Source organism: Gadus morhua, chromosome 23 (assembly GCF_902167405.1).
Source record: "Gadus morhua chromosome 23, gadMor3.0, whole genome shotgun sequence".
In the NCBI taxonomy this organism is placed as follows: Eukaryota; Metazoa; Chordata; class Actinopteri; order Gadiformes; family Gadidae; genus Gadus; species Gadus morhua.
Window position 1 is genome coordinate 14,032,208 of NC_044070.1, and position 23,717 is coordinate 14,055,924.

Here is a 23,717-nt window from a genome sequence, read left to right on the forward strand (position 1 = left end):
AAGGACTTGTATGTGTTATGCACATCCAAGTGTTATGCACACGAATGCATTAAAAATAATTAATGCATTTGAATATCATTTATTTTCTGCATATGTAATTCTCTATCTGTTAGTATTGTATATGTATGTTCAAGCTCCACACAGGGTCTGCTGAATCAACACATCATTTATAGGACAGCCGGCTTCTCTTTCAAAACCTGGGAAACCAACTGGGAGGGGCGGTCAAGATGAAGCAAAAGAGAGCGAGAGAGATTGAATGTATGTGTGATAGAGCGAGAGAGAGAGCGAGAGAGCGAGAGTGAGAGAGCGAGAGAGCGAGAGAGCGAGAGAGCGAGAGAGAGGGAGGGAGGAATTTGGCTCGCTCTCCATCTATTTGAGCCCCTGTTCTCTCCCACTTGCCTGTCATGGTATGCGTAATTACTCTGCAATTAAAGTGCCTGTGTGTATAAGCGTGCGTGCGTGTATGTATGTGTGTGTCTATGTGTGTGCGTAGAGGGGTGTACTACAGTACTGTGTGACCCGGGTACGAACGCGAGAGCGCGGCCGGGCCTGAGCCTGTGAATATTTCACACAGGAAAAGCGTGAGTACAAAGTAGGAGGGAAAGGAGAAGAGAAGGGCAGACATGAAAAGAAAACACAGAGGTTTGTCATGAGATGAGGCTTAAGTGGAAAGCAGCTGTTGTCGTTTTTCCTCCCCCTATCTGTCTCTCTTCCCCTGTCTCACCTTCTAGCTCTTGCTCTCCTTCTCCCTCTCTCGCTGTTTCTCTCTCTCACTCCATCTCTTTCTCTTTCTCTCTCACAATTATATTTGTTTCTGACCAGCTACAACATTCTGGAATGACTGCCACTCTCTTTACAGCTATTTTTTCTTCCCTGTACTTGAGTCAACATACTTAAGATATGCTATGAACTTTTTTCATTTCGTTATCGTATTTGAACAGCTTTTGTGACTCCCACACACAGATTGACTCCCACCCACATTTAGATATGCGTTGGCACACACACACATGCACATGAAAACACACACATATACACAAACACACATACACTGCCTGTCCACTAACAATGCACGTTAAACACGTCATATAAAAACATAATTTTATACCGAACACATGCAGGTAAACATTGCAAGTGTAAACCACATTGTGTGTTAGTGTGTGCATCAGGAAGGTATCACATTGCAGAATCTTCTCTATCCATATATGAGAGAAAATGTGGTTTCCCCACCTCTGGAGGACTCAAGTATACCTTCTGAATTTCCTGCCAAGGAATTTGCGCAATAAACCTTGTGCTGTGATTAAACTGTAAACATAGACGCATATATAACTGCAGGTTGACTTCCTGACCGTATGTTTTTGTATATGTGTGCTCATGTCTGTGTTTTGTGTGTGTGTAAGCATGTTTAGCGTTAGTGAGGATTTTGGCACAGACATTACACACTTTTAGTCATCTTTGTGGGCCAAAGGTGACTAAATGTAGTTAAAGTATCCAGACAAACCACCAAACGGTGAGGGAGACCGTGTCGGGACCAGGTACTACAGATGGATTAGCCTGTCCCCTTTTAGCCACAGTGCTAACCACTACCTATAACAGACATGGGAAAGAAAATATACAGACGCAAACAGTTGGAGTTTCCATGTAAAAACTATTGTGATCCTTTACTTTCGAAACATGCAATCTAAGCTGCATCAACTTGCTCATTTAAACCATGGATACTCTTCACAGACAATATCATATAATATATAATAGAATACTTCAAAATACTATAAAAATATAGTGCATCAAATAGCTGAAGCTAATTTCTTATACATACAGAACAGCAATGCAGGTCATGCAATTTCTATTTTAACTCAATCCAGTACATGAGAGACATTTGACAGATCATAGGTAGTGATGAACCATCACCAACCGTGTGAAAATCTCTGTGGTATCTAAAATTAATTCTGGATTTATGAATGAGAAAGGCAATGTTTTATTCCCAAAGCAATGTAGTGTACAGTACCATAAACATACATATTGGCATACCTACCCATGTTGTCAGTTTTATCCGTAGTTTGGAAAAAGCGTCTGATTCATAGTTTTAGCACAAAAGGTGAATTTTAAACATGACCAAAGGACTTCTCATCAGGCAGGAAGGGCGTAGTTCAACTTCCTCTTTACTATCAATATCTGTCTTATCAATTCCCACTGCAATCCCATAATGCAACAATATCCATCCATGATTCGATCTCCTTGGCTTAACTTCAATCACATTTGTTCGTTCCTACTCTCGGTGCTTCTGTGCAAAGCAAACCTCATTGTCACTATAACTAGACGCTGAACAACAACGACGAGCAAAGATAACCTGTTGCCATGACAATTGTTTGGTGTCCCGTCCTCTTGATGACATTATCATTCCACAACTGTCTCGAGCATTTACACACCACCTCATCCACCTTGAATGACCCACACTGGGCGTGTCCTCTGTCACGAAGCCCCGCTGTGGTCCCTCTCAGACAGCAGCAGGTTGTTCAGCCTGATGACGGTGTTGGCAAAGTCGGTAAGCTCCACAAAGTCAGAGGTGATGATGTTGACACCGCCAACGCCGGGCTTCTGAGCCTCCACCCAGGTCATGATGGCAGGAAGGTTTCTGGAAGTCGAGGCGGGTCAGGGCGGACCATGAGTCAACACATGAGTTAAAATAACGAGTCAACACGCGATTCTAGCTCTGCGCTTGCAGTGGGCCTTTTGATGTTTACAATGAAAGTCTAACAATGCTAAAAATGTAATTAAAGTATATCTTTGTCTGTTTGTTTTCCATCTGCAAAAATAACCAGAATATGGTAACCATAACTTCAATTTTGACTTTGTTTCAAACGACAGATCAAGAAAAAACTTTTTCCTTTTTTTTGAATATGTCATCGCTCAACTCAATATTTATCGATGTTGAGCATATTACACGCATCCCGTATGGAACGCGTGCCAATGTGTAACAGCAGGAGAGAGACAAGGGAAACGGGATGAAGACAAAATTGGGTGGGGTGTTTTCCTGTATCTATATATGTATCATCTTCAACAGCAGAACTTTCCATTTCAAACACTGTCACTCACACACACACACAAACACACACACACACACACACACGCACGCACACACACACACACACACACGCACACGCACACAAACACAAACACTCAGGAATCTCGAGAACCATAAACCATCCACAGGCTCCAATGGCAGGCAGAACAAAACCAGGAAGTCTAAATGTTTACCCTGCAATAATAAACAATCCCTGCTTCCTCGGAAGTACGAAATTAGGTGACTTCCTGTCTCGCCTCAGTATCCGTTCTGGGACTTCAGTCCTCAATGTGGGCTGTGGTTTGGTACTGGATGCCAGTAGTACAACAGTGGTGACATTAAGCTAAGCTAACATACACTCAGATCTATGCCTTCAAAGTGGGATCCCTTTACTTTGAAGTTATACTTAGAAAAAAAAGAGAAATTATATACATTTTTTGGAGGAAAGCGGATTTCAGTCAGGACATCAGATTATACAATGAGAACCATTATAATTTACATATTAGTATATTTTATAAGGATGTGACGTCTTATGTTAAATAGCTACTGTCACGCTACACATTACTTGTTTAGTATAAATCCATTTACACCTCCTTAACCCCTCTTAGGGCTTACTGTACTGCCCTCTATTGGCTCTACAGAGCATTGACAACAGTCAATGCTGTGCAGGAAGTGTTTGTACAAGACCTGTCTGCTTCATGTATCTCCGTGATACAAGTAATATTGTGTATATAAATGTATACCATGTATGTTTCTTTTTAGTTTTCACTCAGGGATTGAAGATCCATTTCGGTGAACTTTCCATTGACGTGCGTGATTTAAAAACCGTGCAGAACACACACACACACACACACACACACACACACACACACACACACACACACACACACACACACACACACACACACACACACACACACACACACACACACACACACACACACACACACAATAAAGTGTGTATAACTGACCTCTCCACCAGGTAGTTGCGTAGGCCCCACACCAGGCCTTTGGCCACGGTGTTGACCTTTGGGGTAAGGATGGCCTGGGACACGTGGAAGGAGCCCTGCTGCTGCCGCTCCTGCAGCGTGGTCTCCAGGAACTACACACAGTCACCACCAAACCACACCACACACACCGCATATGTGGAGGGGCCGCAGCAGCACCGCTGGGGGTCTGGCCAGAGGTTGTCGCCCCTGTCCTCGCCTTTTCTTTTCATGGATACTTATATAAAAACATATAACTACAGGTCTATCACATCAACGGGGGACTCATTTGAGCTGATCACAACCTCCATTTTAGTAACAAGGGCTTCATCTTTGGGGGGTTGCTGTGGCTTTGGATTTTGGCAGTTTTTTGGTAACTCATGAATGTAAATCCCCTTTAAGGTTAACAGAAGAAATCTCAAATCATTATTATTGTTTATTATGTGTTTGCAAGAATCCCCCTTGAAAAAAAGTGGTTCAGCCTTATTATAGTATGTATTACACCTTTGTGTCTTCATTATATATCTGTTTGTGTGCACGTGTGGACATTTTTGTGTGTGTGTGTATGTGTGTGCGTCTACACTGGCCTACCTTGATGAGTTTGTGTGGTTTGGTGGTGTTGGCCCAGGGTGCCGGGATCTTGTTGCCGGGCCAAATGACAGGACAGCCCTGTGCTGAAGTGTGGTGGTAGAACACTATCACCTGGAGAAACAGGTAAAGACTGTCAATCACATGAGAGGACCGCCGACTACAGAGTGAGAACCCTATCATCTGGAGGGAAAGATAAAGACTGTCAATCACATTGGAGGAAAGCCTGGGCTGCAGAGTGGTGGTAGAACACTATTCACATTATTGGAATCACGATCCATCAGCTTTGACCAGGTGGTTTTGGGCTAGCAGTTTGTTGAAATGCACCACATTGCAACTTCAATGTTTTCAAGTGTTAAACATGTTGGAGTAGTCCTCTAAACTGTATGTTCTATGTGTGGAAACTAAGTGCAACGACTGAACTGAACACTCAACTCTTCCAACTATTTATGTATCGCTTCAACTCTGTTCTCTCTTTGTCTCCCAAACCCTCTCTCTTCCTGTTCATCCATTCTCTGTGTCTGTATGTCTCTCTCTCACTCCTTCTCTACCCTGCCAGTAAACTGGCGATAGATAACGAGACAAGAGCAGAAAATGACTTAATAGTATCTGAGGTGTACACTTTCAGTTTCTTATTATTCTTACACATAAACACAAACAGACACACACACACAAACCCAAACACAAGCCTACCTTTATGTAGGCCAGTGAGTCAAACACGCTAATGGTTAACTATAATCTCGTAAGGATCCACCTCTAAGACCTGTGGACCTCACACTTACTGACGGAAATAGCTCAGCATGTGTATGGCACGATAGGCCGTCTTACTCCCATAGTAACAGACATAGGTGCTTTAATTAAAGCTAGACATAAACATATATGTTTGGCGAAGAAGAAACTAACATGATTAAACATTTAGGGCAGGTGTCTTGCTCAAGGACACCACGACACTCTAGGAGGAGCAGGGGATCGAACTAGCAACCTTCCAGTTACAAGTCAACCTGTCCTACCTCCTGAACTACTACCACCCAAATGATGATGGTAACTGACTCATTGTGTCTCGATACTCTTTCTCAGCATTTATTACATTTACTATCAGAACAGCATCAGTCAGACATACTTGGATACCAGAGTTGAGGATTCATGTTCTGACGGGTCTGTCTAGTCATACGCCACCTAACAACTGATTGACGTGGCCCAATCAAACTCACATACACTGATTGACAGGCGGTCCATTTAAGACCTTCCACCTCATACACTGCAAAGTTCAGTTGGTTGAGCTGAATTTCCTCCACCACCAACCCATCCTCAACCTGTATCATTCTGCCTTGTAACCTACAAAATTGGGTTGTGGTACCGGTTGTCAAATGCATGCTTTAAATCCTGCACTAAGGACCACCCGAAAAGAGTGAACCATAAATCAAAACTAAACTGTACGTTTCATGCAACAAATGAATAAATCTATGGCTTGGTGATTTCTGACAGAAGAGTATATTCTCTTATTAGTAATTTTGGAGCTCCTTTCCATATTCAAATCCCAGTGTGGACCATGGGGGATTGTTGTGCTTTTTACTAACGAGAACATGTTGTCACCTGGTATTTCTTCTCCCAGAGGAAGTCAAGGGTGATGGTCTCCACAGGGCTGGCCCGGCACAGCTTGCTGCCAAACACCTCCTGCAGCATGCTGATGAGGTAGACATGGTGCTCCTCCTCCATGGCATAGTGGTGGTTGAAGTCCAAGAACACCACCTGGATCAATCAATCAATCAATCAATCAATCAACCAATCAGTAACCATGGCGGTCTGTCTGTCATTTATCCAGATATTTATCATTTTACAAGATTGTTTACCTCTTTCCGATGTTTGTTCAGAAACAAGTTGATATCTGACAGCCCATCCCTCACCTTAGGATAAACAAGCAGAGAGTGTGAGTGTGAGAGAGAGAGAGAGAGAGAGAGAGAGAGAGAGAGAGAGAGAGAGAGAGAGAGAGAGAGAGAGAGAGAGAGAGAGAGAGAGAGAGAGAGAGAGAGAGAGAGAGAGAGAGAGAGAGAGAGAGAGAGAGAGAGAGAGAGAGAGAGAGAGAGAGAGAAAGAAAGAAAGAAAGAAAGAAAGAAAGAAAGAAAGAAAGAAAGAAAGAAAGAAAGAAAGAAAGAAAGAAAGAAAGAAAGAAAGAAAGAAAGAAAGAAAGAAAGATAGAAAGAGAGAGAGAGAGTCAAGCCAAGTCGTTTTCACCACTGAGGGTAACTCTAACATGTGTCAGAACTCCTGGACTAATCAAACAAACTCTGAGTCAAGTGATTCTCACTCCCATCTCATCCAGCTGAAGCGTTATAATCGACTCGGACACAATATGATGTAAGAACCTATGGACAATAAAAACACCATTCACCTTGTGTCCAAAGAGTCCATGGATGAAGTAGATCTCCTTCCCTGGCTCTCTTGGCTTAGAAGACACTCGGAGGTCAAAGTAGCGGATACCTGCATGAAGCTGCTCTCTAAAAGTCAGGTTCTACAGAGAGAGAAATAGAGGAAAAGGGAGAGAGGGAGAGAGGGAGCGAGAGAGCGAGAGAGCGAGAGAGAGACATTCTGGTGAAAACAGGCATCCGTCACAATCGTTACTAATGTATTCTATTCAGTTGAGAAATACGTTTTTATGAGCCCCTAGAACTTGTGTTCAAGAATGCCTCATGCCATTAAGAGACACAGTATGCAGGACGTCAATATTAAATCTTAAGTAATGTCAAAAATCAAAACCTCTGGAACTTTTGTTCTTTGTTTAACATCAGTGCATGTGAGTTAAGTTAGTTAGTTTGTTCTTTGAGTGTGATACCTGGGTCATGGACCACTTCACCATAACCTTCTTGGCCATGTGTCTGAAGATGGTGGCCAGGTACTTGACAAACGCCTTCTGATCAGGACCCACGGGTGCCTTCACATCCACCCAGAATGTAAACGAGTCGTGGGACCCTTCCCGAGAAATGCATATTTACAACATAGTCACATACAAAGGGAAACAAATCTACCTATAGAATAGAGACATGGGGTTACAACAAATTACATTGAGAGGATATGAAAATATGACACACGCACACAGACACACTTTCTATTTTTCCTCTAATGAGGCATTTGACCTTGCACTGGGCAAATCTCAGCCCAACTTGTTTGGACTGACCTGTGGGTTAAGTGCCAATTAAGGTATTGCACTCAAATCCATATACACATGTCTACAACTAAGCTAAGAACAATAAATGGTCGATGCATGATGCACCGCGCAAAACTATTACATTAAGAAGTTACATTTAAGAGTCGGATTGGCACTGAATAAGCACTTCATCTAAATATATAGATAATATTATTAATAGTGAAATAATATTACTCTTTCATTTGTTTAGGCACCTAGACGCAACGCAATTACACAAACAATAGCTTAATTAAATGTTGACTGGGTTGCAATCCAGTCGACACTGTTAATTGTTTTACCTGGCACAGCGAGGTATTTGAGGGGCATAGCAGTGAGCTTCGGGGACAGCGACCCCATCCAGTCCGCCCGGGCACTTCCGATGCCCGCCGGTCGTGTCTTCATGACAGGTGTGGAAGAAAATAATGTCTGCAGGGACAGTAATCTTCAGTTTCTCTGCACGGTGAAGACATTTCCTCGCAAAATTATTCCTATTTGCGCCATCCCCCTCTTCTCGAGTATAGCAGGAGGAAAGCATGCATCTCGTGGGGTACAGGGAGCAGGACTAATAATGACAGGGATTCATCGCGCAAATACGGAAACCCGGTCAGTGGGTCTTGGCGAGGTTTCAAGCCGAGGAACTAACGAGAAGCAAATGGCCAATGGCTTTGATAATCTACTTACACTTCTACCCCCACCCTCTCGCTTCGACTCGGTGCGTGATTTAAAAACCGTGCAGAACACACACACACACACACACACACACACACACACACACACACACACACACACACACACACACACACACACACACACACACACACACACACACACACACACACACACACTCGCGCATAACACGCAAACGCGCGCACGCACGCACACACACGCACACACATTAATTGAATATGGTATCGACTGTCAACAAGTCAGCACTTTACGTCATTAAATTTGACATTTGGCACAATGTCAATCTTTACTTTTCCTAACTTTTACTGCTCTTATTCAATTATTTGAATATCCGCTAGGCCTAGGCTATAGGCTATATTAAAATCTCACAATATCACAATAAAATACAGTTCGAAATGCATTAGGTTTAATAAATGGTTGAGGTCTATAAAGTTCAGATTCAGGTCAAAGCACACATATCTGGTTTAAAAGGACGATAGGCCTTTTTACATCCCTCACGTGGGATATATTGGTCCGCAATGAAAAATTAGTAGCCCGACTGCGAAACTATAAACATAAAAGTGCAAATATAAAATGGAAATAATAAATACACACAATATGAATAAATTAATAATAATTAAAACAACAGTACAAATAAGAGTAAAATGTAGGCTAAAACATATATGTTGATATTGTTTAATTTACTTTCTAGTAGGCTAATATAGTTATTGTATTTTAGCTACAGATAGCCTATCTAAGACAGCATAGGATTTTTATTATCAAACCAAAAAAAACCTCTTTCAAACTGAGATACGCCATTCATTTTAAAACAACAAAACAGAGCCAAATTTAATTCTCATGCATTCATAAATCTTTTGTTTAAGTCTAGGGGATCTGCCTAATTTGAAATGGCCGAGGTCGCTTTTTAGTGCGTCTATTAATGTACTGTGGTCTACAACTACCCTGCAGCGCCACCTAGTGGTCAAACTGAAGGTTCCCACCTACGGGACGTCTCAAGCAGTACTACAACCAGAGACCACAATGCCCAGTGATCCTCGGTCACGTGGTCCTCCCTGGCAGCCAACCCGTTCCCCTGCTTGTGTGTACGTTTCCAAGGAGAGCAGCCATACAGTCAGACAACACGCCTGTCACTGATGATAACTCCATTTATGTTATCTGAAGGGTCGTGCGTTATCACCGGGCACAGACAACGGCCAAACAGAGGGACCCCACCCGGGAATGGTGAGTCTGAAGTTAATGTTTTAGTCAAACTGCTGCGAATGCACTATTTGAGGAGTTGAATGGTGCAGGTCTGTCATCAAGCAGACCTCAACAAGTGCATCACTGTAACGTGAATGATTACAGTTTACTTTTTGTGCATTGCTTTTTGTTTTATACGACTCGTTATTGTGGTGTTCTGTCAACAATCTGTGATTGAACTATATATTGCATATCTTGTTTATCGGGGAAATGTTTAGGCTAAACAATTGGTTCAGTTTCACTTCTAACTCGTTACATGATTGAGTAAATGTATGTATGCTTACTGGGTTACAAACCTCTTCCTATGTTGTTAGTACACTCTTATTTTCTGTTTAATTGACCTTGTATATCTTCTGATTGCCATGTGTCTTGGCTACACCCAAGTAATTCCGTTTTAGTCTTTTAATCCCTTGACAACAGATTGCCATTTGTGAGAGTGTAGTCAAGCATTTGGCTGCTGGCCTAATAAGCCTACTGGTTTTATCATTAGGCATTTATGTTCATTCAATTAATTTGATAGAAATAGCATAGATGTGTAAAGACCATTACAATCTTTAATGAGTACTCAATTGTATAACAATATAAAATAAAATAAACAAAGTGTTGTGGTCACAAGTTGCAAGATACCAACTCTGGGATAATTTAATAACGACATAATTAATGACTTTGCTGTCATTTCTAGGAAAAGGTTCCTTTCCCAGTAGACTTGAGTTGCCAAATAATTACACAATGGAAATGCTTACCCAGACAGTAATAAATACCCTTAGGACCTATTCGACAGGCCCTAAAAGACATGCGGTCAACCCTTTTCCACATTATCATCAAACCAGGATATAAATGTTCTATTTGATACCAGAGTTTGTTATTTGAATACATTACAAAACTTCAGGCATTAACCAATTATTACAAATTTGTGCAAAATTACAAAAAGTTATTGATATGAAGATTGCAAACAAACATGTGTACTTCAGCATGTTTGCTGAATGTTTCAATTACACAGCAGCATTACTGTAGTCCATGGCAGAATCAAATCCTATTGCAAGGCAAGCTACTAGAAGGCAAGCTTGCTGGTAAGCATGGCTATGATGTAATGTTCTATTTACATCTCTTGTAGGCCCTAATCTACCTGGGCCTGGCTCTGTCATCTCCCTGGGGCCGCCATGTTGGAGTCTCTGACTCACTCACACGCACATAATCCATTTTACCTCGAGTTAATGCACGATAGCCAGCCCAGCCCTTTTAAAGTTACTGACTCAGTTGTCAGGTTATTTTATTGTGGATCTTCTTCACTCCTGGTTAATGTTAACCAGTTGTCTCAACTGGCTCTCTCACTGTGTTTCTCTCTCTCTCACTCTGTGTGCTGTGGCTGACGTTTTTCTCCCATTCACCCAAAGGGTAGCGAGGACTCTGAGTCAACGGTCGGTTGAACCACTCCCAGACTCCAGCCAGAGAGAGAGAGAGAGGGAAACGATGGATCCGTTGCTGATCCAAGATGCCTCGTGAAGACCCAAAACGCCTCATCACCCTTCCTTATCCACTCCAGAACCCCCCCTCCCCTGACCCACAAGACAAAGTCTCTGAATTTGATTTGAAAGTAATAAGGAATGGGCCTTTCCAGAATCGGCCGATAGAAGAAGCAGACAGCCAATGAACCAAAACCACTTTAGCTCTTTTCCGACGGTACTTTTTCCCATGAAGTGAACGAGGCCTGAGCCATGATGAACCGCTACACCACGCTGAGGCAGCTCGGGGATGGCACCTACGGCAGCGTGCTCATGGGCCGCAGCATTGAGTCCGGAGAGCTGGTGGCCATCAAGAGGTGAGCGGCCTTATGTTGTGGCGCCTGTGAGGTGTAGAGCCAAGACCCTCGATGCAATGCCTCGATGGGAGAAGCTACGGGGCTGAAACTAAAGCTAGGGATAGGATAAGATATGATTTGTCAGTCCTTGTTTACATGGTGAGATACAGTTCCTTGCAGGGGTCTGGTCGGTTGATGGTTGGCTTTGCTCACACATAGGGAAGACTGGATTGACCCTAGCGGAATCTTGTTTAATGTCTCCATCGATGGCGTTCCTTAAAATGAACCTTGTTTCCTGATTCATTCATTACAAATGCATGTCATATAACATGATCATCAAATAATTGACTTTGAAACGTTAAAAAGCTGCATCCTCCCCTGCAGTATTGTAGTCTATCTCTAGACCATGCTTTGACCAGGCCTCTGAAACAAAAGAGAACAACCAAGCAAATCTCAAAACGCTGTTGAAATGTTAGACACACACACACACACACACACACACACACACACACACACACACACACACACACACACACACACACACACACACACTACACTACACTACACTACACTACACTACTACGTACACACCCTCTCGTCACCACGGAAAGCGTACTTCAGTTTACAAGCGTTTATTTCAACGGGGTCGTTTTGGACATGCATGCGTCCGGCAGGGTGGGGTCTCCATAATGGATGAGGTACCTTAGGGTGGGGGTGGGGGTGATTCCAACTAACTGGTAAGCTGCTGCTCTATGTGTAAGACTACACCTGCGGTAGGGGTGTGAGCAGGAGTGAAAGTACAGCCCAGCTTGTGTTGGGTTGCTGCTGCTGCTGCTGCTGCTGCTGCTGCTGGTGTGTGTGTGTGTGTGTGTGTGTGTGTGTGTGTGTGTGTGTGTGTGTGTGTGTGTGTGTGTGTGTGTGTGTGTGTGTGTGTGTGTGTGTGTGTGTGTGTGTGTGTGTGTGTGTGTGGCGCGAGACGAGGCGGCTGCCCAGAGAACAGGAACCAGATATTGTCGTGCTCCGTAGCACTTGCATTACTCCAAAGACAGAGGTCACTTTCGGTCTTGCACAGTGCGACCTTATGCCAGTGGTGCTCATCTTTTCTATCTAGTGTACCACTTAAAAGTTATTTTTGCAGCCAAGAACCCCTTTCACAAGTTGAAAACTGAAAAAAAACAAAAACGAATGTGTTAGAATTTTCTTTTTAAATGTTACTAAATCATTCAATCTTTCTGATTTACCAAACTTGAATGTCATTATTTAGATTTACTGAATTTTATTAAGGTGCAATTCCAATTAAACTATTCAATAAAAATGATTATACAATTGTTCATAACCAATATTAAAACAACAGAAAATTTACTATTTTTCTAATTTGTTTTTTAGTACCCTCTGCAATCCTTCAAAGTACCTCTAGGGGAACACCCATTTGTGGAACACTGCCTTATAAAATCTTGTCACGTGTCTGTTATTATGTGTAACAGATTACCATCACTGTCACACACATTATGTAATTTCACTCATTAATATTAATTTTAAACCGTCAACAGTGTACGGACTGGCCACGGCTGTAAGGGTTTCTGGATGAAAGAGACACCTGTCATTGAGTTATCAAAGCAGTTTAACACGACCAGCGAGTTCTCAGGTTACAGACCCAATGTCGGGAATGTTCCTGAAGAAAAGAAAGAAATAAGCTGAAATCCGAGGCGCTGGGTTTTGTATTATTGATGTGGTGGCCCACTGACATTTATGCAAAGACATGAGTGTGATGTATGCGCCCTGTCTTCATCATGGCCTCTGTGTTGTGTAGGATGAAGAGGAAGTTTTACTCATGGGAAGAGTGCATGAACTTGAGAGAAGTCAAGGTAGGAATCTCTGGCGGAATGGAGCATTAATTGTCGAATTGTGCCTGCTGTTTAATTTATTAATATTTTTTTTATCTATTGTTTTAATTATTATTATTCGCAGTAGTAGTAGTGATAGCTGTAGTAATATATATATATCCTTTACTTTGTCTATATATATATATAAATATCACATTAGTCAGAGTATTGGGTAACATTTTCCAGGCACCTGCATTGAATTTCATTTTCCTGTGTGGCAGTCTTTGAAGAAGTTGAACCATGCCAACGTGGTGAAACTAAAGGAGGTGATCAGAGAGAACGACAACCTTTACTTTGTCTTTGAGTACATGAAGGAGAACCTCTACCAGCTCATGAAAGACAGGTAAAATGAAATGAAAAACGGAACCACTCCTCTGCATATTATACACAGAATACACTAAACCTAACTTTGGTCTATTTGCAGAGACAAAGTGCAAAAGCGCATTCATGTTAAGGCATGAAATACACACTTTTTAAACTACACTTAACTTTAAACAATTATTTGTATCATGTTGGCTGTACGTTTGCTTGTACAATGTCCTTTTCAGGATGAAGAAGGGGTGTGAACCAATCCAACAATGATATCATAATGCTTTCATAAATGTACATCTGACGCAGTTATGGCCTAAGAGTCTGATTTGAGTGTTGTTGGAAAAACCAACGTCCCGTCAGCTTTTAAAAATCATTTTGTCCGTCACTTTTCTTATGCAAACTGTCTTTTGCTTTTCAACCACAGCCAATAAATCACCAATAAGCACGCACGTTTATGCTTACAAACAAAGCTATTATTTGATGTGCCCATTCGTGAGAACACTCACAAGATATCTATAATATTTTTTGTTTATGTTTGCAGAAACAAATTGTTCCCAGAATCAGTGATCAGAAACATAAGCTTTCAGATTTTACAAGGCCTGTGTTTTATGCATAAACACGGTAGGTGGCGCTGTTGTTCACCTGTCGCAGACATACGAGAGTGGGGAGCACACACTACGAGATAAGATAATCATCTAACCCAACCGTTACACTCATTACGCTCTTACCAGAAATGGAGAAGCATTTACATCTTCACAATCAATATCTTTGAGTCTGTACTGTGTATTTTCTTTTTGAATGGAACTACAGTTAAGGTCCGCTGCTTGAAGCTTGTTTGGACCACTAGGAGGAGATAGATTCCAAAGAAGAAGTCAGTACTGCAATAAAACAAATATTTAACAAATGAAAAACATAACTTTATCAACTGGCTTCATTAACTGCTACTCAGTCGACTGATTCTGTTATGCTTAGTGCAGGTGAAGTTAACATATTCTTGTAGTTGGTGAACCCTCTGCAACTCTCTTATGTCAGCAATCCCGCCTAACTCTGTGGGTGGAAGGTCGGCCGGTACTGCGCTTGTGAATGGACGTGTGGCTCACACACATGTATGTACGCATCTATAATGCAACCACAAGGGAGAACTATGAAGGCTTGTCCTACGCAACGAGGGCAAGTGAATTCTGCCCAGAAAACAAAACACGTGATTAAAGTTTGTGGTTGCCTTATACATGTCAAGGTTCAAATGTTGTAATGGAATATGCATGTACTTTTCCCCACGCTGTCCCTGTCCTTTAAACTAATTTCTCTTTCTATTTTTCTCTTTTTCTTCTTCCTTTCTTTCTCGGTTTCGGTTTCCATCCTTTTACTTGCCGCCATCTTGCCTGCGCTTAGGGAGAATAAGATGTTCACAGAGAATGAGATTAGGAACATCATGTTTCAAGTGATTTCTGGGTTGGCTTTTGTGCACAAGCATGGTAAGACGCTTCGCTCTGTCATTCATTTGCCTCTGTAATATCGTTTTTACCATTAAGCGTGCTTCCATTTGAATGACTTCTGTTGCAAAGTAGTCTTCGCTGCTTGTGATGTCTCCCTGACTTGTACCTGTGTGAAGAGTGTGTGACAGAAGTGTGCGCATGGAGAGTGTATTCAGCTTTGGTTGTTAAACCAAATTTGTTATGAGCATAGCACAAAGCAAGCTTTTCTAACGTATGCATTGGTCGTGCTGCCAGGTTTCTTCCACCGGGACATGAAGCCAGAGAACCTGCTGTGCATGGGGCCGGAGCTGGTCAAGATCGCAGACTTTGGCCTGGCCAGAGAGATCCGCTCCAGGCCTCCGTATACCGACTACGTCTCCACCAGATGGTAACGGAGCTCCACTTAGCAACACCACATTTTTTATGCATACACAGTATATATTATTTTACTTAAAGCCTGTGGGATGTAAGGCACAGGGAATGTTATGTTATTTTATACATTCTAAGAAAGTTTCTTATAGGAAACAGGCTGTATGAAGACATTTATTTTGTGTGTGAGGGGAGTTTTATAAATGGAGTGTTATTTGGTTTGCTCACGGCAGCATGTTGGTTCTCTCTCTCCCTCTGTCTCCCTCTCCCTCCCTCGCTCCCTCTCTCTCTGCAGGTACCGTGCTCCAGAGGTGCTGCTCAGGTCCTCCACCTACAGCTCTCCCATCGACATGTGGGCGGTGGGCTGCATCATGGCCGAACTGTACACCCTCAGACCTCTGTTCCCTGGCAACAGCGAGGTGGACGAGATCTTTAAGATCTGCCAGGTCCTGGGCACCGTCAAGAAGGTGGGGGTCTCAGCGTTGGTTTTGATATGCCCACGCTTTTGAAAAGTGGAAAACTGAAGCTAAAGTCAAAAGAAAAGTGAGCTGCAGCTAATGATGCAGCCCGTGCTTAGGAAGACCACCCTCACCAAATATAGTCATGATGGTGAAGCCATGGTCAGAGGTTTGAAGGAATAATATTCATGCAATGAATTCACATAAACTCTGCCGGATTGATGGCCTATACAGTTGGGCGTGTCAATTTGGAAAAGTAACTTTTCAGCAGAGACAATTCATTCATGAACATTTTTGTACAGAGTCGTCTTCGATGCCATCAAATGTGATGCACAACTCTGGTCTCTGAGTTATTAATGACTAATGGTCTCAAAGCCAAGCTCTAGTACGGTCCAAATAGATCACAGAATGTCTCCACAGAAGATTTTCAAATGTGCGTGATTTTTTTTTTAATGACGTCATAGCGTGTATATTTTCTCACAGTACCTTCCACCTCCTCTCCTGCAGTCCGACTGGCCGGAGGGCTACCAATTGGCTTCGGCCATGAGCTTCCGCTTCCCCCAGTGCGTGCCCACCCACCTGAAGACGCTCATCCCCAACGCCAGCAGCGAGGCCATCGCCCTGATGAGGGACATGCTGCAGTGGGACCCCAAGAAGAGGCCCACGGCGGTGCAGGTGAGACAGGAGGAGACGCACGCCGGCTGTCAGAGCGGGCGGTCGGAGACGCGGTGACAGCGGCCACTCTGCAAGTTAAAGGCCTCCCCTCATAATGCCCCCCCTTCATTCCCATGCTAATCCGTCCGTTTGAATGCCTTTGATAGGGAGTATCATCCACAGGTCCTCCGCGGGGTAGCCCAAACAAAACGCAACAATAAGGCTCTCTCGGCGTTTGCATGCGAAAGGGTGCATTGTTGTTAGTGTTTCTGGGCCATTTGCATCACTTAAAAAGCTGTTTGCTAATAAGGTTGGTTGTTACTCCAAATGGTCTAATAAAAGTATGTATGTAAGTGGTAAAAACGCTTGATAAAATGTATGACATAACAGCATTCATTGCATACATTTATATATGCTACTAGTATCAGACTACAGCAGGATAATACTGTGAAATGTAATTTAACGTTTCTAATTTGGTTTTATCGCCATATTCCATCTTCTATGTCAGACACCTGTTCCCAGAACTGCGTCAAGCTAATCATCTAAAGTGTTTCCTAAGCCTAAGCCAGCTCCCCGGTCACATGACCTCCCTGGTCACATGGGGCCAGTTAATCAGCTGGTTCTCAGTTCTCAGGATCAGCATCGGTGACTCATGAGCAATTGGATATGAAAAGCTGTAATTGCATATATCCTGCTGTGAGTGTGAGTCAGGGATCTCGTTGTTTGTCGTTTGACATCACCCTGTGCTAATGGCCTTCAGGGGGCATTTAAATTCTGCCAAGGTCACGAATTATTCCAAGAATACAACTATATAATGGAAAATGACGGTTTCACCTTCACTTTGAAAACAGGGGTTTAAGGAGCCATCTCCTCTTGTGCACACGTCACTGAGTGTGTTTAACCAAAAGGAACACACTGAACACACAAGACGCTTGCACCATCCTAACCACGCTGAACAATGTTAACTTAGCATTTCATCCCAATCTAAAAACCCCTTCCCTTTTCCCCGGTCCCTCCCCTCGGCTGTGGGTCCAGTCGCTGCGGTACCCCTACTTCCAGGTGGGCCAGGTGCTGGGATCCCAGAGCCAGGAGGCACGGAAGGTCAAAGCCAGGCCTCAGTCCCCGAACGAGGTCCAGCCGGCCAAGGTGACCCCCCAGCAGTATTCCTCACCAGAGTCCAAGGCCTCGTCCACCTCCTCCAGCCGGTCCCTCAACAGTCACCCCCAGCAACCCCCCCAGCAGAGCCAGCAGCCACACCACCCCCCCCACCAGCAGCCGAACCAACCCCCCCAGCAGCAGCCCCCGCAGCAGGTCCCCGTGTCCCAGGCCGAGCCCAAGCACGGAGCCCCTTGCCACCATACGGTACGGCTCTACTCCGTCAGGGCATGTTCTCGCTCGGTTTGAACCCAAGGGCTTGTTGTTATTTGGCGCCACACCACTATTGGATGATTGGCTCGGATTTGGACGAGTAAATCTTTCAATGGAAGGGTGATTTTGTAGTGAGACTAGTTTAATAAAGGATAAGGGGAGGGATGCTGTAGACTAGGGGCTAAGGGGTCTGACCCCCCCCCCCCCAGCCAAAAGTTCATCAAATCCTCCTATCCCCGTTTCACATCATCAACCTGGATGTCCCCTAGTTACGGTAGTGATTGCCTACATCATAAACCATTGCAGATCTAAAAAAATGTCCATCCTATTTGGGGCTAAGACCCCCTACAGGTTGAATCCGAGAATCCCCCCGTGGGCCAGGTCTTTACTGTTTAAATAATGGATGGGGTAAAAAGGACTGCCTGAATCTGAATTGTTAAGACTCAGTATTTTATTATTATGAGACTGCATTATAAATCTGCATTATGATTCCACTCTCCATTAAATAAATAAAGCATTAATTTGACAGCTGAATTGACAGTGGCCATGATAACTGAAGATGGTTCCAGGTGATGGACTCCAGTGTCTCGTTCCTTCCCAGAAAGCGGCGGCGGCGGCGGCGGCGGCGGTGGTCAGTGAGAACGGCGGGGCGGCGGGGGCGGGGCCACTGAAGAGCGGCCGCCGGCGCTGGGGCCAGACTGGGGTCCGCGCCGCCGACAGCTGGGACGAGTCGGACCCCACGGAGGCCGCCGTCCCCCACTCCAAGAGGCCCAGCCTGGGGCACGTGGAGGAGGAGGGGAGGCTGAAGGAGCAGCCCCGGCAGTGAGTTCCTCCCTCTGGGACCCGTGTGTACCTCCGTTGGTCACACACGCGTGTGTCAATGGACACATTAACCCTGGAATGACCCGCACGCACGCACACACAGGCACTCACTCACAGCACACACACACACACACACACACACACACACACACACACACACACACACACACACACACACACACACACACACACACACACACACACACAGCACACACACACACACACACACACTCAATCGATCAGTCTCTCTCTTTTATTGGATCATTGTTCGTCAAAAATCATCTATCTATAATCCATACATATTATTTTATTTTATTATTTTACATTCAACACCTTTCTCCGGCCATCCGTCTTTAATTAGAGGAGAAACTGTAAATCGGTCTGACTTTCCTTGGATTTCCTCGACCGCTGGATTGAAAGTATGTTTTGATTTCTTCTCCTTCTCGCAGGCCTAAAGAGCAGAAGCCATTGTATTCCTTCAGCACAGTTACCAAGCTACCCAGCAATATCAAGGTCGGCCAAATAGACGCCAGTGTCCCCGTGTCTTCTGCGCGACAGCACTATCTCAGCCAATCAAGATACCTGCCAGGTAGGGAGCATTGCGTCACAAAACAAAAATACATCGTAGTGGAGCCACTGGTGTGTATGAACACAATTTTAGACATCTAATATATTATCATTGTAATTGTGAATTAATAGATTAAATAGATATAGGCACATAGAACATTAGTTAATGGCCAAAATGCTCTCCATAGATAGATATTGTTCTCAGTTTGTGTACATTTTGCATGAAATGCCCTCCCCTTGAGAAGCACTTTGGCCTCCAGCTTGTGTTAAGTTTCAGTGTTAAGAAAGCGGTGCATGACCACATGACCTGTGTTGCTCAAGGGTTGATAGGCAAGAACCAGCCTTCCAACGTGGACAAGGAGCTGAGCGGAGCCACCCTCCGGGACCTATGGGACAACTCCAGCAACGTGGTGGCCAAACCTCTCGCTCCTATTGGTGGAGGTGTATCGGTCCACAGAGCCAATCAAGGTAAGGCGCCATCGGAATTATATAGACAGGCGATGTTTGTTCTGTATGGAAATAAGGCTGGGCAGAAAAAACACATTTGTACTGCAGTGTTTCCATTCCATTGTCATGCATGGCAGGATTCAGTAAAAACGTTACTTTTACTTTAACTACCAACACACAATTAGCTACGGCCTGAAAGTTAATCAAACGGCAGTCACCAGGTTGCCCAAGCACAATTCATTGAACCACTCTGGTGTCCAGGTTGTAGAGCAGAGGGCGGCTATTTTTACATTGCAACGAGGAGCGTTAATAATGAATGGATCCTGGTTATCCCTGTTATGTCCCATCCGTACTCCGACGCCGAAGCCTCTTAGGGTTACCTGGCCTTGAATAATTTGACACTTCTTGTGTCCACCTAAATGCTAATGACGCGGCTAATGTGTTGGACTGAATGATCAGTGGTAACGGGGGCCAGGAACAAAGCGCCTGTTTTGAGTGCACTTAAAGAGGCCAGGGCTCCGGGAGCAATGGCAGACCTGTATAATTCATTTGTCATGTAGACCGATACACAATATGTGCCCATGCTGTGCTGCTTCTCCCGGCGTCTCCTTCACTCTGTCTGCGTGCCTCCGCTCCTTGTTTCACTCCTTCTTCTTCTGCTCCTGTCCCTCCCTCCGCGTTTCTTATTCATGAGATTAAGACTGTTGGTGTAAGATCAAGTGTCTCTTCATGGGCCCCTGGGGGGGGGGGGCCCTTCAGCCACCACTGTTTGTTTTAGATGTGGGGGCCCATTCATTCCATTACTTATTTCTTCTCATTCAACTGTTTTAATTTTTAATGTTAAGTATTACACAGACCTGGGCGGCAAATACGGTCTTTCAGCGCTTTGCGAGAAAGACTGACGGGCATTCCAAACGCCGTTGCATTCCTTTCGGGGTTTCTGAAAGAAAGTCATACGCCTCCCATATTCCCCCTGCGCCCTTCCTTCAGTTGTCTTGCGTTTACTTTTTTTGTCTTTCTTTGTGTTTTCTTCACCCCTTGCATGCGTCCCTCCCTCATCTCACTGTCGTTGCTACGAGGGTAGAAGAGGGGCCCAGTAAGTCACTGGAAAGCACGGCAGAGAAAATGGTTGTTAAGGAGAGAATACTGGAGAAAATGGATCCCTGCAAAGGTATTTCCGTAGCAAGCGGTTGCCAGTTTCCCAACCTGTCCCGTAATGACTAGCCATAGCTACAGTATAATTGTCGTTATATTATTCCATGGCCAACACCGGCTTCAAAACCAACATGTTAATGAACTTTACACCACGTGTCATTGGCAGTCATTGAGCACATCATGGCTGAATCGTTGAGGTAATATTAACCGGGGGTAAACAAACTTTGTATTGATTGAGCGCTCGCGGTAGCCCAGGGGCGAAGGCAGATAAACTAACAACCGGCATGGCAGTTGGTGTAACAGACTTGAGGTGGGGGGGGGGGGGGGGTGGGGGTGGGGCTCGGGGCGCGTTGGTTTTCAACCAACTGGTTACCATGCGAAAGAGGGGCAGGGAGCTGGAAACCCCTGCTGTTGTCCCCTAATACACACGCTATGCCGAGAACTAAGAAAACCCAGAGGCTAAACTGAGGCTGAATTTGAGAAGAATCGAAATCTCCCGCAAAGGGGAACAATGACACATTTGACTAATTATACTGATAACCATCCACGACCAACGGTGGACCACAGTGGATCGAAGGCGTTGCTTGCCCACTTGAATGACTTCAATCACGTATTTATCCGTCCTGTCAAGCCTTTATTATTACTTGTGTCACAAACTGCGGCAAACAGTAGCCTCTCCCTCTGGCGAGGGGTGTTCATGTGAATTCTTATCTCTGTCAAGCGTTAAGATTCATGCCCATGAATTTAGAAACACCCCACTACTGTGTGTGTGTGTGTGTGTGTGTGTGTGTGTGTGTGTGTGTGTGTGTGTGTGTGTGTGTGTGTGTGTGTGTGTGTGTGTGTGTGTGTGTAGGTGTTTAGACTTATATCAACTTAACATATCTCCCATGGATGTATGATGTTTGTTTTGCATATTATAACTACCTTTTTACATTAAACCAAATATTTCATAGCTCATAGTTATAGCTCAAACCAAATATCTCATAGTAGCTCAAATAGATAGATACAAGTTTTATATACACAATATATATACAAATGTTCCTAATCCTGAAGAGGCTTTTTCCCAATCCGGTCTGTCGTTTAGGGAACTTTGTGAGCACCAAGTACAACCTCTCTGGCGGTTACATGCCCTCCTTCCAGAAGAAGGAGGTGGGGTCTGTGGGCCAGAGGATTCAGCTGGCTCCCTTGGCCGGCCAACACACAAGTAGGTCTTCACCTCCTCCATGTTTATCTCTTGAGTCGCCCGCAAAAGAAAACCGTGGCCATAGGGTAGTCTTCTCAAGTCTATTGACATTTCTGCTGTTATTGTCTCAGGAATGGAGTTGGGCCTTTGTCATTCATATTTCTACTTACTCATTTCTTTAAAGTTGATCTTAGCCCAACTTGGACCTCCATAGAGCAGCCCTGATCACTCTTTCAGCTTTACACTGTTCTCTATCGTCTCACTCTCCAGCTCTCATTCAGATCCTCCACTGTGCTGTACATTACTCTTACACTTCTCCACTTGCTTCACCCTCTTTTAGTAAACCTTTCTTCCTCTCCTGAAATTAAAAAAGATAAAAGCAAATCTGCCAAGGCCAAGCCCACATCCAACTCCTCTATGGGTGAAAGTCACGAAGGTAAAGACTAAGATATAACTCGTAGTGTAACTCAGTTTTTACGTCCTTGTGGACAGTAGTCAAACTGAACTATAGCCGGTGTCTCGTGCCATGGATTCGATTGACTGACTGACTGATTGGTGTGATCTTTTAGACTACGAGGGGTGGAAGAGGAGGACGGACCGAACTCAGGTGAAGGGCAGCGGCTATGCAGCGTTAGGGAAACCTTCCGGAAACCTCCTGACCCGGGCCACCACTGTACAGCCGGTCCACGGCAGGGTGGACTGGACGTCCAAATACGGGGGAAATCGGTAGCCCGACGGAGGGGACCGAGTCGGCTGCCTCCACTCGCTGTTGGGGGTTTAGCGAGGTCTGAGTCACTTTTGGGGCACAAAAGGAGTTCCTGCTGCGTTGCTGAATGCACCTTTTATTCTCTGAGTGGGACCAGAGTTTATTTTTTTTTCCTCCAAATTGTATTAACTGTACTTTTATAAAAACAGATTCTAGACATCATATAAGCAACTCCATATACTCCAACTCCATAATCCTCTGTTCATCTTCGTAGAAATTCTAATATTTCACCCGATTTATGTCCTTTAATGTTTTTGAGGAAGTCCTTTCCACGATTCCTCACATGCTGGCACTTTTTTATGGTGTAGCTGGATACAATGTTCGCAGGAACTATGACCGTGTGCTTTGGTCATTTGGTCAACTTGGGAGATCAGATGGTCACATCTAAATAGGGGATGGATAGGCAACATGGTTGGCCTATTGAAGTCTATTAGTGGCCAGAAATTCTTCATACATTTGTGTTTATGGTCAAAGGTCGTTTTGTATCTGAAGGGTTTTTAGTTGTTTTGCTCGTCGAAATGGCATCAGAGAAAGGTCATACCGATGCTGTATCTCTGTTTATCTTTTTGGTTTGTTTACATGTAGGCCATAAAGATCATCTTTGCATTGAAAGTGATTATTTCCTGTTCTACTACATTCTTTTCAAATAATGGCAAATTAATTTGTATGATTCAGTAAATAAACGTAATTTTGTAAACATTTTACAATATACCAGAGTTTG

At 44.0% G+C, this 23,717-nt stretch overlaps 2 protein-coding genes across 3 annotated transcripts; one reads left to right on the top strand and one right to left on the bottom strand.

Annotated features, from left to right (window-relative positions):
- Window positions 1-1,141: 1,141 nt before the first annotated feature.
- Window positions 1,142-8,557, bottom strand: plcxd2 (phosphatidylinositol-specific phospholipase C, X domain containing 2). 2 transcript variants are annotated; one of them, XM_030349183.1, is made up of 8 exons: window positions 8,113-8,555; window positions 7,463-7,599; window positions 7,022-7,141; window positions 6,483-6,536; window positions 6,226-6,381; window positions 4,636-4,746; window positions 4,030-4,160; window positions 1,145-2,629 (listed from the first exon to the last, which is right to left on the bottom strand). In XM_030349183.1, the coding sequence occupies exons 1-8, from the start codon at window positions 8,213-8,215 to the stop codon at window positions 2,467-2,469; spliced, it is 975 nt and encodes a 324-aa protein (XP_030205043.1). In that variant the 5' UTR covers window positions 8,216-8,555; the 3' UTR covers window positions 1,145-2,466. The 2 variants fall into 2 exon arrangements, with proteins under 2 accessions (XP_030205044.1, XP_030205043.1); XM_030349184.1 differs by lacking the exon at window positions 6,483-6,536 and having other exon boundaries at window positions 1,142-2,629; window positions 8,113-8,557.
- Window positions 8,558-9,564: 1,007 nt separating this feature from the next.
- mak (male germ cell-associated kinase) lies at window positions 9,565-23,705 on the top strand. The gene is made up of 15 exons (XM_030349192.1): window positions 9,565-9,721; window positions 11,134-11,558; window positions 13,348-13,402; window positions 13,642-13,763; window positions 15,125-15,207; window positions 15,463-15,595; window positions 15,872-16,043; window positions 16,542-16,709; window positions 17,724-18,032; window positions 18,658-18,878; window positions 19,328-19,467; window positions 19,767-19,913; window positions 22,132-22,251; window positions 22,571-22,666; window positions 22,800-23,705. Exons 2-15 carry the CDS (start codon window positions 11,455-11,457, stop codon window positions 22,958-22,960), a joined length of 2,031 nt encoding a protein of 676 aa, XP_030205052.1. The 5' UTR covers window positions 9,565-9,721; window positions 11,134-11,454; the 3' UTR covers window positions 22,961-23,705.
- Window positions 23,706-23,717: the final 12 nt, after the last annotated feature.

Bases quoted from the DNA above. Each gene is read 5' to 3' on its own strand.
- plcxd2 (XM_030349183.1), bottom strand. From the start codon at position 8,215: ATGAAGACACGACCGGCGGGCATCGGAAGTGCCCGGGCGGACTGGATG. The intron at 6,382-6,482 runs GTAAACAATCTT...TGATTGATCCAG, and splicing joins TGAACAAACATCGGAAAGAG to GTGGTGTTCTTGGACTTCAA. The intron at 4,161-4,635 runs GTAGGCCAGTGT...GACTGTGTGTAG, and splicing joins AACCACACAAACTCATCAAG to TTCCTGGAGACCACGCTGCA.
- mak (XM_030349192.1), top strand. From the start codon at position 11,455: ATGATGAACCGCTACACCACGCTGAGGCAGCTCGGGGATGGCACCTAC. The intron at 16,710-17,723 runs GTGAGACAGGAG...CTGTGGGTCCAG, and splicing joins AGAGGCCCACGGCGGTGCAG to TCGCTGCGGTACCCCTACTT. The intron at 18,879-19,327 runs GTGAGTTCCTCC...TCCTTCTCGCAG, and splicing joins CTGAAGGAGCAGCCCCGGCA to GCCTAAAGAGCAGAAGCCAT.